This window comes from Pomacea canaliculata, linkage group LG7, assembly GCF_003073045.1.
Source record: "Pomacea canaliculata isolate SZHN2017 linkage group LG7, ASM307304v1, whole genome shotgun sequence".
Lineage (NCBI taxonomy): Eukaryota > Metazoa > Mollusca > Gastropoda > Architaenioglossa > Ampullariidae > Pomacea > Pomacea canaliculata.
The window spans coordinates 8,987,527-9,002,563 of record NC_037596.1 but is presented as its reverse complement, the minus strand read 5'-3'; the positions used below and the strand labels follow the sequence as shown (position 1 = coordinate 9,002,563).

Below are 15,037 nucleotides of genomic sequence, written 5' to 3'. Positions count from 1 at the left end.
AATAAAGAAATGATGAAAGAAATGTACCCTCTTACCAAAGCAGACTTCATTCACAAGTTCAGACTGGAGTAGTTTGACGCAGTTTGTTGAGCGGACGGATATTCTATAGCATGTTTTTTAATAGAAACGGTTTCTAATCTAGCTTCTAAATTCAAAATAAAACTACAGTTTACGAAAACCTAATTTAAAAAGAAAATTGCAATCTAACGCCAGAACGAAGAAACGCAGACTTCCTAGTTAGGTGATTTGGCCCTTCACAACATCCATAGAACTCTTATATCATTCAGAGACGCTGACATGAAGACAAACGTAACCAATCGGAGGACATTAACCTGGACATTCCAAAACTGCTTAACATTGCAGCAAATGTCCCAGGGTCACATTCTCACCTTCAGTCTCGAGTCTTTCTCTAGTTACCCAACGCAGAATACAAAGAATATTCTAAAGTACTTCATGAAAACTCTCTGAAGAAATCGAGAGATGAAAATGGTGACACTTGTGACAGAATAGCGATCGTAATCATGTACAAATCATAACCTGTTGTATTTACTGATTAACATCTCCAACTTTTCCAGTATATAAGTGTTAAATTTATTTATTTATTTATTATTGTATTATTGGAAGCCATTAACTGTCACGATGTCCGCGAAAGCGTGGAAGCGTGCTGCCAGGGATGAGAAAAACCACTGTACAACGAGTAATATGTAAACGAACTGTACCTTCTTTATCCACTCACTTATGATAGTTTAACGGATAGTTGGGCGAAGTCAGGTAACGGATCTCTCCGGGTATGACAGAGACATTCTTGACGTCAACTGGACACTCTGTGGGAAAAATACAACATTAGATGACGGTGGTGACACAAGGGTGTAGCTTGTAAAAATTAGTTAGTTATATTATCGGCAGAGACACGAACAGCGTGATAAAACTTGCGATATAAATAAAATACAGATTACAATAACAATAAATAATTTTAATAAGAATGATGTAATATAAATGTGACAAAATATTTTTAAAAAATGATTGGAAAAAGGATTAGACACAGTCGAGGATCGACGGAGATTAAAGACAAATGCCCGCCCTTAAATATTGTCCATCAACCCAGACAAGTCGACATTTAGGGTAAATGATATGCTCCATTAGCAACACAACTGTATGTACCGTCTTGAGTGTGATGTTTAGATGTATAGAAAATGTGATGTATAGTTATCCCTCTTAAAAATCAGAATCACAGCAGCAACGCAAAGGATGTAAGGAATGTGGACCATTCTGAATGCAGGTTACCATCACAGGTTCAGACCTGGCATGAATATTCGTGCGTATATTTGCTCGTACTTTCCGAGTGCCTCTTAGCTTAGAAAATACACGGTAGCAAAAATAGTGTGCAGTTTTAACGTTTCTGTGCGCCCCATCCTCCCGGCCGCAATATCCACATGACCCCACTCTCCTCCCCACAGACTACTTTATCTCCCTTTCTCAAAGCCGGCACCGTTCTCCGACGAAACTCTCAAGTCTGGACAAAAGTTGGCCATACCATAATTTATGTCACTTAAACATAAATGGTAGCCTAAATAAAATACCCAAGGTAGGAACACCCACACTCAGTTTCGGAACCCACTTCCACATCTTAGCTCTGTCTGAAGCCCTGCACACTCCAGAAGTACACAAAAGTTACAGCTCCTTTTTATAAAATTGAACTTTCTTGTTGATCTGTACAAACTTACCTAAATAAAATATACGCTTTTGCAGACCAAGAGGACGTAATCACTAACTGGCACAACGAACTTCTAATAGTAAACAATAAATATGTACCGCTGCGTCCAAACGTGTTTAACACTGCATTAAGCCCCTTTAGGTCGATTCGGAACTATAGACTGCATTAAATGAAAAAGACGCCCTTAAAAAAGTGGTTCAAGAAGCAGTCTTCAAGAAAAAAAACCCCATTGTTACCGCTACAAAACGAAGCAAGATAAAAAAGGTAGCAAACTCATGTAATGCAAGATAAACACTAAGGGGATCTGGAAAGCATTCAATCAATTAACAAACAAGTAAAGACGAACCAGTCCCACAGTTACAGTACCCCCCACACATCAAACGCATATTTTGCAGGATTTTCAGTAGTCTCAAAGAACAAATCACAAGTAAGCAAGCAAGACAAACTAAAAGTATTTTGCAACTCAACACAGATTAATACCGATCTTTCCATTCCTCCAATAAGTGTATTGAAAGTACACCAAGCACTTGCCCAGCTCAAGGAAACAAACACCAGAGATCCTGACAGCATTGATAACATTCTAATGCTCTCAGCACCGGCCTTTGCTAAACTATTTGTTAAACATTTGCATTGATAAATCGTACTTTATCCCAATACAGAAATAAGGTGATCCACCGACTCTACAAAATATTGCTTAACCTCAGTCGATCACCAATCTAAAAACAAGTAGAAAAACACTAATACTTTACTTTAATAACACTCAAACTTCTCTAAAATTTAATGTTCGTGTTCCTGGAATAAATTTTTGTAAATCAGTTATTTGCTGTGGAATAGCATCGCTCTACATCTTAATCAATTAATCACCCTGGGCTATTTTTCATGCCAATTGTTAAAATGCATATACCAAAATGTACTACTCCTAAACCATAAAGCATCAGAGATTCCTCCCAACTCCAGGACTCTTGCAGAGGAGAAAAGAAATGTACTAACCAGATAAGAGTACTGCTTCATAGTAAAGATTAAAACCACCGCGCCTTCGAATACCATTGGTGGAAAAGTTGATGTACATGTACTGTCCAGAACTGTTGAGGAGTCGCTGTGAAGGTAAGGCGTAAAACCTGCCCAGACTGGGGGCTAGATCTGACATACCTGTGACAAAGAAGTGTTTTACATTTAGTACTCAGTTACCAACACCTGTTTCTTCTATTTTTGAGTGCTTTAGTATAGTAAGCCATGGATAATCAGTAAATTGTGGGATGGCGAGATGGAGAAAATACTTTGAGACTAGTTGAAAAATGGCGGCCATTACCATAACATGCTACCGTCGACATTAGAAAATATGATGCTTTCAGATATGCACCTGCCATCGATATTTTTTTATATTATAAAGTATCGATAAAATTAGCAGTGGGAAAATGCCAGGTCTACCTTATTGCAAGTTGGAAAGAATCGCTTCCTTTCAATGACATCTGGCACCTGCTCACATTTGTAACCATATTGGTCCAAGTTTAATACATAACCTCCTAGGGGCCGCCGTGTTAGCCTTAACAAGGAATGCATTTATTCCGGAAATAATAATAATAATAAATTTATTTCTATATATCACCATATCTCGATCCTATGGACAAACAAAACAAAGAAAAGCAGACAAAAAGAAACAAACGAATACAACATAAACCAAAAATGCATTATCTGATAAACTAAACCTCTTACCATCCACAAAGTTTAAGTAGTCACAGCATTCATCAAGGGAAACAACAAGAAGAGTCACTCTAACGATGTAACCAGTGGGAGCGCTGATCAGCCACTGACAGCTGGTGTTACTGTGCATCAAAGAGAGCTGACTGGTTGTAGAGAGGATCATTAGACATATGCAAGGCATTTGACAATAATGCACCAAGAGAGACAGAATAATGCAGCAGCAGAGATACGTTTATCAGAGTGTTCAAAGCAAACACGACATGCCTCTTACACGTTAGGTAGCTGTACATATGGTAGCAAAAAAAAAAAAAAATAGCGTAGTCGTGAATGTTTTCTGAATAATAGGGGATGTAGCTAGTTTAGTGTCAGAAATCCGACAAAGAGATAACAGTATAAATCATCTGACATATACATAGGAAAGTCAGTTAAGGTCTGGTGAAATAATACAAAAAATACACTTCTAAACTAAGAATTTTTTTAATTTGGTATGCATACTGTCGAAAGAAAGAGAGAGCTTCTTTCTGTAAAATGTTTTCACTTTCAGAAGAAGCAACATCAAAGAGATAATGTGTGTACTAATTAATTGTGAAACCTAGCAATAGGAAAACAGGTGAGCCCTGTGTGCTCAAAAACTTACTGAGTACAACGCTTTTTACAAGTAAAGACCACTATGTAGAAATTGGTAGTGTACCGTCGAGATGTATCTGCTCAAGTTTATTTAATCTATGAGACATATTGTGATGCACGTGACTTCAGTTACACTTGCTGAGCGGAGTTCATACCTATAAGCTTAGACAATGGTTACTAAGTAGTAATCTTTGCACAAATGTTCTCAATAAAATTACTTACTTTGGATAGTTTGGGTAGTCAGGAGATTCCAGGTAACTGACTTCCCCGACTACAGCGGAGAGAGCTGTAGTGTTGACAGAGCAAGCTGCACAAGTGAGTAATAGGGTGAAACACTCATAACTGATTCATAACTGCAAGTGAGATTTAAGGCAAAACTAAAACACAAACAAAACCTATTATACAGGCTCTACAAAATGTCTCTTTACGATTGTAAACAATTACTTAAAGGAAATTGATGAGATATGTTAATAAGATTTGTTTTATGTACCTAGTCAAGGTCTGTAATCACATAGCATGTGTGTAGTTAATGTACCCTGTTAATGAAAGAGAGACTGTTAAATAAACCTTTGAAAAGGCACAAAGTGTTTCGTCGTTATTGAAAAGAACTCGGATACGCAAAACTACAATTAGTGCATGGCACAAGAAATGTATGGAGAGAGAAACAGCACTGAATAAAGAAAGAAATGAAGGACAAAGAATATCAGAAGAAAAGGGTGATCATGCGCGACAATCCTTTGTTCTTCTCCAAAATCCATTTGTACTGCTGCCAGACAGTTGCAGGTACCGCGTTCAACAGTGTACGAGGTCTACACAACAACTTGCGATTGTACGATTATAAAATGCAACTCTATCACACACTTGAGCGAAACGATTAACCAAGAGGAAGAAAGTTAAACTAAACATCTTTGAATGAATGTCTGAGGATGCAACATTCGTCACCCGAGTTTGTCTTGTGCTTTGTAGAACTAACGGTGCCCATATAACGCGTATTAACTAAAGAAAAACACCTTCAAAATCTATTCCGCATTTTGTCATAATTTGTACAGACTGATTTATTCCTTTAAAAAATCATTAAAGGCGTAAGAGACTTTGTGTACAACCTGTACAACCTTTTCTTAAATAAACTGTAAAGGAATTAATTTACAGAAAGAAAAATGTAACTTTATTTTAAAAAGTTATTCCGAGCAGTAGGTAAATACAACCCTAAAACAAATCACGAACTAGTAAATACTGCTGCAGCGTTCATACGATTCACTTGATCTGGGAAACTCTGTGTGTGTTTTTAACAACAATAAAGGCATGGAGGCACTCTGCAAAAAAAATATATTGACCACACTTACTAGTCTAAAACAGAAAAGCACACTGACCAGACGTGGCCACAGACTGCTGGTCAACGGCATCGTATGACAGCCTGAAGCCTGGGTAGGTGAGGTTGCTGTTGCTATAAAACCTGATGTACATGTACTGGCCACTGCTGTAGAAGACTGACTGTGCGGTCATGGAACCCAACTTGATTATAACAAAGGTATTGGATAGCTGGGTGCCTGTTGCAGAATGTGTTTTTGAGTTAACAGGAGCTACAGTACACCTCCACTGATATTTGTAAACAAATCAAATACTAAAATGTAATAATAATATTAATGTAATAATATTAAGACAAAAATATTTTTAAGATAACGATACACATCCCTTCACAACCTACAATAAAACTATAGCAAAGACCTTAAGAGATCCTTAAAGAAGGAGTAATACACATGTCCACGAAATATAAACAATCGTATTGACGTTATTCAACTAATGATTTATGAAAACATGATCTTTCTTTCAATATATTAACTCCTACCAAATAAACCTCCTGTCGTCTTACCGTCATATAACTCCAAGAAACCCGCCTCCAGACTGAGGTTGAAGACCTTCACAACATAACCACTGCCAGCGTCTATCAGCCACCGACAGTCAGCTTTGCTGTAAAAAAAACGTTAAACCATCTGATATCTAGGTCTAATTATAACGATACAAGGCATTGATTATTCACAGACCATCCTCAATTAGAAAAAATATTATGACACACCACATGTGCTAGTGTTCATGTAAAAGTGGTCTGCGTTTAGTTTAAAGATAGTTTAATTGATGCCTACCCCGGCAGTAATGCTTTAATGTGACTTAAGACATCTACTAACTTGTAATAGGGAGACGGGTAGTTGGGAGATGTCAGGTAACCAACTTGCCCGGGTACAGCAGTGACAGTCGTAGCATTGACAGAGCATACTGCACAGAAAAGTAAATTTTTCAGTTGATAATCACTAAGATAAAGATTTATTAGACTAAGATGTTCACAATTTAAATTTTAAAAAATTAAAAGATTAAATTATTACCAATAAATGTTTTATTAGTTATTCAAAAGGAAACATTTACTTTTTATCAGGTACTTAAAGCTAACATAAACATTGCTTATGTTTATAATATTAAGTGATTGAAGTAAAGAGAGTGGCATTCACTGCCATTTGACTTATCTGAGGTCTCATTATTTAATAAATTAATTAAAAACTAAAGAAAGAGAGAGAAAGAGAAAGCATGCGTTTGCCAGTGTGTGTGTATGTGTGTTCTGTACACGCATATGAGTAATGTGTTGCGATGTCTAGTGACTCAACCGATGTGACGTCTGATGATGTGGTCGATGAAACTGAACACAAAAGATAAGATACAAAGCTACAATTACACGAAATCTATTGTAGAAATCTATTGCTACCTGAATATGCGTGGTTACCTTTGCAAACTGTCACTCCGAGGTAAAACGAAATCTCTAAAAGTCAGTCTCTTTTTTGGCTCTACACAAAGGGATAGATAGAGGGTTGACACTATTTTAGAGAATTTTGATATAGCCAACTAGAGCTCTTGACAGTAATGAATGAAAAGAAAGTAAACTCTAGTGATTGCCACACACAGATAAGAGACGTATACAGGATGGTGAACATGCTTTACCAGTCATCAATAGATAAAATCAATTTTTAGGTTTATTTCCATTATTGATACATTAAAGAGAATATTGTTTTCTCAATCGACATCTTTAATGATGAAAGATTTTAAACCCACTGCTGTTGTCATGTCACAGACACATAAGTGAAGGCCTTACTATTTTTCATAGTTTAGTAAATAAACAAGTAAACATCACACTAAAGATGATAATAATCAACGTTGTGCCTCTAACAATGTCTGCATGTAAAATTACCGAGAAACTTGTCCTATATATCCGACTAGGTATTCTCTATCACAGAGACAACAGTTGTAGTACTGCATCCAGGTGTAGACTTAAACCAGTCAGAGACCATACTATATGAGTGTTCTACTCGAGATTCACCTTTAACCTGATAAGAGATATTGACAGCTCTATTGGCAATAACTAGTCTAAGGAAACAGCTAGGAGGCACTGGCCGGTGTGGTAAGTTAGGTACACTCTCTAGCAACAAATAATACATGTGGGATATGTCTTCTGTGTACAATTTCTTTCAATATCTCGGTAGCATTATCACACTAATCTATGTTCTTGAAGATGAATAGAGAATCGCCAACAGAAAATGGCAAAGGTATCCACTGAAACATTATACTGGCATTAGTCATGTCTATAATGTTTCACTGTATGTTACTATTGTATATAACGTTATACTGCAGTTTAATATTCATATAGAAACCCAACATATGTTTCTGTCATATAGCGTTATGGTAATTAAACACTGACCAGACGTTGGCACAGACTGCTGGTCAACGGCCTCGTATGTCAGCCTGAAGCCTGAGGACGTCACGGAGTCGTTGCTATAAAACCGGATGTACATGTACTGCCCACTGCTGTTGAAAACTGACTGTGAGGGCATGGAACTGGTCCTGATTATGAGGGATGAACTGGATATCTGGGAGCCTGTGTCAGAACGTGTTTAAACTTATCAAGAACTAAAGTACTCCTCCACTGACATATGTAAACAAATCATTTTCTAAAGAAAAGTGTCATGATAAAATGTGACCCTCCACGACAAAATGAGTCTGTTTTCAGACGAAATTCAAACGCTGTTTCGATACTAATTCTCAGCCATAACCCCATCGTGTTATACCTTAACAGAAAGCGCGGAGTCTATATGTTCAAGTTCTTTAAAGAACGATTCAAATATTGACCGATCAAAAGATTTGTCTGCAAAAGGTTTAGGAGTAAATAGACCCTGTCGGCCATCTTGACGCTAATCTTTGAACCCGCTTTTCTCAAAATGGCCGCCATCGTACTTTCACACTTCAAACGTTTATAACTCACTCAATTTTAAGGCTAGAAAAACAACTTTTGTATCAAAAGAAAGTTCAGAACCTCTACCTTTTGAAAATATGCAATTTGGCAAATGTAAAATTCACGACTTAAGACTCATTTCGTCGTGGAGGGTCACAAATATTAATAGCCCTTCATAATATACATAAAATACAAAAACGCATGATTTTAAGCGATCTTTAGAAAATCAATCAATACGGGAAACGACAATGTTATTTTAAATATCTTAAAATTTACAGCTGCAAGTTAATTATTTAGAACAAAATTAACTTTCATTGAAGGCTCCTACCAATTTTAAAAGTCATGCCGTCTCACCTTTACCCTTATTTAGCTTACCCTTACCGTTATATAACTCCAAGTAATCACAGCATGTCTCCAGATTGACGTTCAAGACAGTCACCTTCACAACAGAACCATTGCCAGCGTCTATCAGCCACCGACAGTCGGCGTTGCTGTACAGCAAACATGAAATAACCTCTTGTTAAAAAGAAATAATAACAGTACAAGGCGTAGTTTGTTAGTAAACACCCGTAATCAGCACAATTTTGTTATACACAGTGTTTGTTAGTGTTCCTGTAAAAGTTGTCATCTTCGATAGCTTGTTAATTGTTCACGAAACCATCAGGAAAGCATAGTAATAAATGTTACCTAGCATCCACTCACTTGTAATAGGAAGAGGGGTAGTTAGGAGACGTCAGGTAAGCAACTTGCCCAGGTACAGCATAAATAGTTGGAGCATTGACAGAGCACACTGCACACAAAAGTCAATTCTTTATTATGTCATAATTAATACACAACTGACCATTGTTAGAATAACCCAAAGTACATTTTTGAACTATTTAAAAGCATTTTATTAAAGACTTATTAATCATAAGAATGCAATTTTTTTCACGTTTTACAAAAAAGGGAAATGTACGACTAAGTTCAGTTAAAACTTTTTGTGTGCTTTTGCAGACATCTATTTATTCTTTGAGCGTTTGAATGTGTGTCATCATGCATCGATATTGGCATCGTATGTCTCATTATTTAATAATCTCAGAAGGGGGGAAAAAAACAAAGCAAACTCAAGGCATGTTTATGTGGTGAGCATATGGCTATTCGAACTTGTACACAAACATGCGACTCATTAAAACAAGAAGGAGCTCACCATTGTGTACAAACACTACAATGAGTCAACAATATTCAGACATTGATGTATTCACAATATAATTGATCATTTGTGTGCAAACACTTGCTACCAGATGCTGGATTACAGACATGATGTGACTTCAATGTGGACTTTGCAGAGCGGAAACCACCAGAGGTTTGCTACGAATTCGTAAGGTGTTAGTAGTATGTGTTTTGAGCATCTTAATGTAATTAGCTGTAGAGTGGCGACCGCTATGCCTGCTGGTAGTGTACTAATTAGTTAAGTTTTTTTTTTCTTTTCATAGAACGACTGTCATTTCCAAAACTGTCATCACAAATGTCCAGCAGGACTATTGTTTAATGCGCGTCACACATCTTTTAACAGACACCTTCTGGCAGAGTGTGGATCTGCGGTGTGGTACAGATAGGTTTGTCATCACACAGCACAGTTAACTATGAAATTAACATTGAATTACATAAAAATAAAGAGCTTATCTTAGACAAACTCACTTAAGAAATGTACTTAAATTTTATTAACAATAATTTATATGGAAAAATTAACTAAAATAATATTACAATACAGACTTGCATTGCCCTAATGGTTGCCAATTAAATTTTGATCAGATGAAGATTTACTTACCAGTCTGTTGAGTAAACTTAGTTTGGACATTAAATTTTTTGTTTTACCTTCAGTCGAATCTTGTAAGTAAGAATTAAATCTGAATGGTTGTATTCGAAAATCAACAGGGGCAAAAGAAATCTCTTCTTAAACACGATAGCCTGAGCCATGTTTCTTCTCTTGATTCCAAGACATGCATAGACTTGCTGAACTGAGCAACACTCACTGTCACAAATACTTCTGGTGCGTAATAGAACTCTTCAGCATATGAAAAAAATTGCTTCTTTTTTCCTAGTAGCAGGTGAGAATCACTATGTTTGAAGTCTGCTATCTTTTATTAACATTATGCATAACTATCTACTCACCTTTTGGAAATTATTGTTTCGACATGAACCTAATCCGTCCATAGAGAAAATAAGTAGCACTCGGTTTGTCCTTTAAGCGCTGCGAGCTCCGTAAGTTTGCGCTCTACAAACTTGCATTTATTATCATTATTTTCATTATATTTTTAATTGTAAAACCCGTCTTAAAAAAAATCTTGTAAGAAAAGTTCGTAAACTAGCAAGGACTTCTTACTACGATAAGCAGACAGCGAATATACATTAAAACAACAAATATCAGCTCGCCTCAGCTGACTTGAAAACATTGACGCAACGCAAGGGTTTCTCCCCATCTTAAATCTTTTTTTTTTTTTTTTTTTTGCAAAAATGTAAGTTAAATGATACTATCTAAACTTTCACGGACCTCTAAAGCCTCTACAACACTATCAAAATGGCAGGAAATCATCTTTGTGAAATTTTAATCTTGAAAATCAATTGAATTCTTTCATTTTTACGGCCATCAAATGAACGAAAACGTCTAGTCGATTCGGTGTTTAAGGAGTTATATTGTTGTTAGTTATTTTACATTACAATGAACCTGTATAAAGAAAAAAAAAAAACAAATATTGCACTGCTTCTTATGTGCAAGTAAGATAATCATTATTAAATATTAATGAAGCGAAAGATACGAATAACAATCGTGATATGTTTAGTGCACACACAGAAATAGTCCAATGTTTGTGTATTAAAACGTCTTCCAATGCTTGAATACCAATAGGGTAATCGGATAGGCTATGTTATATTAATTTGGACATGCACGGTGAGCAGTATACCAAGTTTGATACAAATGTGTATAAAATGAGTGGGTTGCCATTGTAGATGTGTATTAGCACAAAACCTTCAATTTCTGTAATCGCTCTTGATCTAAAATTTAGCTTAATTTTTGAGAGAAGTTAGTTATTGCACATTAATTTAATTTACCATATATTTTAACTCCTTCATTCACATAGTGTAAGCTTACCAAGACCTAGCATCATAAAACAGCAAGAGACGCCATTTTATCACATAAACTGACTTAAATATCTACTAACCAGTTTACACCAAAATCCTAAACGTAGCAGGTTGTCAGTCTTTGCAACTATTATCTATATTTATTGATAAGAACCCGGAGAGTTGGGAATTTATTCAAGTGTATATCAATACGCAAGCAAAATAAACGCAGATCATCTCTAGATACAGATGCACAAACGTGTGGATGCAAATTCGAAATAACAGAGCGATAGAAGTTATATTGTCAAAAGTCCTTCACTTAAATAAATCGGACAAGTTTACATTTTGCATTTTTCACTGTGTTAAGTGTTACTGACCGGACAGCTTAGCAGACAACTGATCCACGGCCTCGTAGGTGAGAAAGAATATAGAGTTTGGGCTAAGTCCGTAGGTAGCAACCCAGATGTACATGGACTGTCCGGAGCTGTAATACACGGTTGGTGACGACACGCTGGAGATCGAGGCAAGTGAAGGGGATGAGGCTGACATACCTGAGGAACACAATAGATATATACAAAGTATTCGGCCATCAGACGTAAGAATAAGATAACAGGTAAAGAGTAGCTGAGGTTTCATTTGTAATCTACAAGAATTCGATCAACAATACCCAAACAACAGTACAGAAAGTATTCCAAGCTACACAGACACGTAGACTTACATTACCAGTTAATCTCAATGCCCCTACCGTCATAAATAAAAATGTTGAAGCGAGGGTTAGTAACGTTCAAGATAGTTGCCTTGACGACATAGCCACTGGTAGAAATTATCGTCCACGAGCAGGAGATGAAGCTGAAAAGGAGTAGTGAGTGAATTATCATAACAAAGGTTATATGAACATGCAATCACATGGAAAGATAATGAAAAGATCATACAGCGCTTAATGTTTTTATTATATTTTATGCAAAATAATGTATTAGTAAAACCTTATCAAAACAGTGAGTTTCACATAAAGATAATAGTATGAATGGAGGACGTTTTCTGTAAAAGTCAACTCACCCGGAATAGACAGACGGGAAGTAGAGAGACGGCAGGTAACCGACTTGCCCGGGTACAGCAGAGAAAGTTGTCCCGTTAGAAGTACACACTGCACAGAAAAGTAAATACTTTAGATAATTATCACTAGGAAATAAGGAAGTTAAAATCCTTTTGAATTTTACACCTGGAAATGAATAAAAATAAAACAGATTAAACAACACAAACCTGTAGGTAAGAATCGCGTACGACGAGCGTGCTGGTACGTTGTACACGTGTCTGCTTGTGTATATCTACACGATGTGCGTTTGCTTGTCTATCTACAGTAGTTGCTGATGCTTGTGTATCTACACAATGTGTGCATGATTCTCTATGTGAATAAAGCTAGAAAAGATGTGCTGCAAAGTCTCTGTCATTGTCCCTCTGGCTTTTTGTCTGTAAAATGACGATATTCATTCTCAGATTACTTCTTGCAGTTAGTGGGTCAAGAGAAAAAATGCTGAAGTATTGAGATAAATTATTTGTTGCTACTGATTTTTTGTGTGTAAAATGGCTTAATTCAATGACTGTTATGTCGAGGATACATTCGTTAGAAATAGAGCATAACAACATTTTTCGGTGTTGTTTTATGACCAAGATGCACGCTAAATATTCTATTAATGTATTTGATGATTTTAAATATAAAAAAAAACACATTCCATCGGCCTGTTCCTCACACAAGTCAGACAGTTGGTCTACCAAATTGGCGTGTGACGTTCTTTAAAGCGTTTTATAATACGTCACACTTACACCTCTCTATAGGGTAAACAGCTTTCCAATCAAAACCTTCCCGTTAAGTACAGATACAGAGTCGAATCTCTCAAGTTTTTTTGTTTGTTTTTTTTTTTTGAGTGAGTTGATACGATATACTATTTTACAACTTTTAACTTAAATTCTTCTGAAACCATTTTGGTCCGTTGTCAGTGTAATTAACTCAATGGATAAACTAAATGTAAGATATTTGTCACAAAAAACATCTTACTTGTGTGTAGGTAGATGTTTTACTCTAAATAATTGAAGTAATGCCTCTATGTAAAGTCAAACAAGTCTCACACGCTGCATTGCATTTTGGACTAAGTTAATAAATGTTACTGACCAGACATGGGGGCAGACAATTCATCAACGGCCTCGTAGGTGAGACTAAATAATAAGTTTGGGCTGAGACCGTAGGTAGTAAGTGTGATGTACATGGACTGTCCAGAGCTGTAATACACGGTTTGTGACGGCATGCTGGAGATCGAGGACAGTGTACGTGATGATTCCGACATACCTGTAAAAGGCAAATGTTATATATTTACATATATATATATATACAAAGTACTCCGCCATCGGACTTTAAAATGAAATCACAGTTTAAGTGTAGCTGATGTTCCATTTAAAATCTCCAAGGATTTGCCTGAGAAGTGCACAAACAACAGTTCAGAAAGTATTCCAAGCGACACAAAAAAAAACCGCAGTTTGATTCACCACTTAATCTCAAGTGCATCATAAATTTACCATCATAAATCCAGATGTAGAAATAGAACTCAGCGTTTGTAACGTTTAAGACAGTCGCCTTGACGACATAGCCAGTGGTAGAATTTATCGTCCACGAGCAGAAGATGAAGCTGAAAATGAGTAGTAAGTGAATAAATCGTAGCAAAGGTTATGTAAACATACGATGTCAGGTAAACAGAATCAACAAGATAATACAGCGCTTATTCCTTGTTATATTTTTTACCCAGTACCAAATTGAAAAAAGCTTACGTCGATTTGAAGATTGACAGAATGAATGACGATTTACGTCTCAGATGCAACTTACCCGGAATAGACAGACGGCCAATAAAGAGACGTCAGGTAACTGACTTGCCCGGGTACAGCAGAGAAAGTTGTCCCGTGAGAAGTACACACTGCACAGATAAGTAACTACTTTAGATAATTATCGCGCGGATAACGGTGGTTATTAAATCGTTTATTACACCTGTTAAAAATAAATAAAAGTAGACAAACCTATTTATCATCATCAAACCTGTTGTCAATGTTTGCGTACTGTGGCCGCACTGGAAGGTTAAACGTCCGTGTGTATGTGTGTCTACAATGTGTGTATGCTCATTATAACAAGCCTAGAGAATGTGTGCTACAGAGTCTTAGTGATTGTCCCATTCTCTTTGTAATTTGTAAAAAACCGATATTGTGATGCTTGTTGGCACGTTTTACAGTACGTTACCCTAACGTCCTTCATTAGTGTCATTAGCATTCCAACCGTATCCGTCCAGTGAAGTACATATGTAGAACCACCTCTCTTTAGTTCCTTTAAGTATGGTGACACGAAATACTCCTTTTTAACTTTTATATAATTTTAAAAGAAAAAATCTTTCGATTAATTGTGAGTATAATTCATGCAATGGATAAGCTAAATGTACAAATTAGTCACCTGCCATTACAACGTGTTACTTGTGTGTGGGTAAAAGCCTAACTTTAAATACTTGACGTTATGCTTTCTATTTCATGTCTTCCCGTGTAGATGCATGTAGGTATCAATAAATGCATTTTTGTTTATTTAGGAATAAAGATTATTT

The 15,037-nt window shown here is 36.3% G+C and overlaps 2 protein-coding genes across 6 annotated transcripts in view; both read right to left on the bottom strand.

Moving 5' to 3' along the window:
* The window catches only part of LOC112567946 (deleted in malignant brain tumors 1 protein-like), a 67,734-nt gene that overhangs the window by 39,582 nt on the left and 13,115 nt on the right, over positions 1-15,037 (bottom strand). The window lies entirely within an intron of this gene.
* Positions 1-15,037, bottom strand: part of LOC112567945 (cubilin-like) — a 34,372-nt gene that overhangs the window by 10,749 nt on the left and 8,586 nt on the right. For 2 of the 5 annotated variants that reach the window (XM_025244868.1, XM_025244869.1), the window contains exons 10-25: positions 14,281-14,368; positions 13,977-14,086; positions 13,576-13,749; positions 12,465-12,552; positions 12,154-12,257; positions 11,786-11,959; positions 9,015-9,102; positions 8,694-8,803; positions 7,782-7,958; positions 6,226-6,313; positions 5,913-6,010; positions 5,413-5,589; positions 4,265-4,349; positions 3,428-3,537; positions 2,705-2,863; positions 737-824 (exon numbers count right to left, since the gene is read on the bottom strand). In XM_025244868.1, coding sequence (XP_025100653.1) covers positions 737-824; positions 2,705-2,863; positions 3,428-3,537; positions 4,265-4,349; positions 5,413-5,589; positions 5,913-6,010; positions 6,226-6,313; positions 7,782-7,958; positions 8,694-8,803; positions 9,015-9,102; positions 11,786-11,959; positions 12,154-12,257; positions 12,465-12,552; positions 13,576-13,749; positions 13,977-14,086; positions 14,281-14,368 — 1,918 coding nt within the window. The remainder of the gene's footprint in view (positions 1-736; positions 825-2,704; positions 2,864-3,427; positions 3,538-4,264; positions 4,350-5,412; positions 5,590-5,912; positions 6,011-6,225; positions 6,314-7,781; positions 7,959-8,693; positions 8,804-9,014; positions 9,103-11,785; positions 11,960-12,153; positions 12,258-12,464; positions 12,553-13,575; positions 13,750-13,976; positions 14,087-14,280; positions 14,369-15,037) is intronic. The other 3 variants (XM_025244871.1, XM_025244873.1, XM_025244870.1) reach the window with 2 other exon arrangements.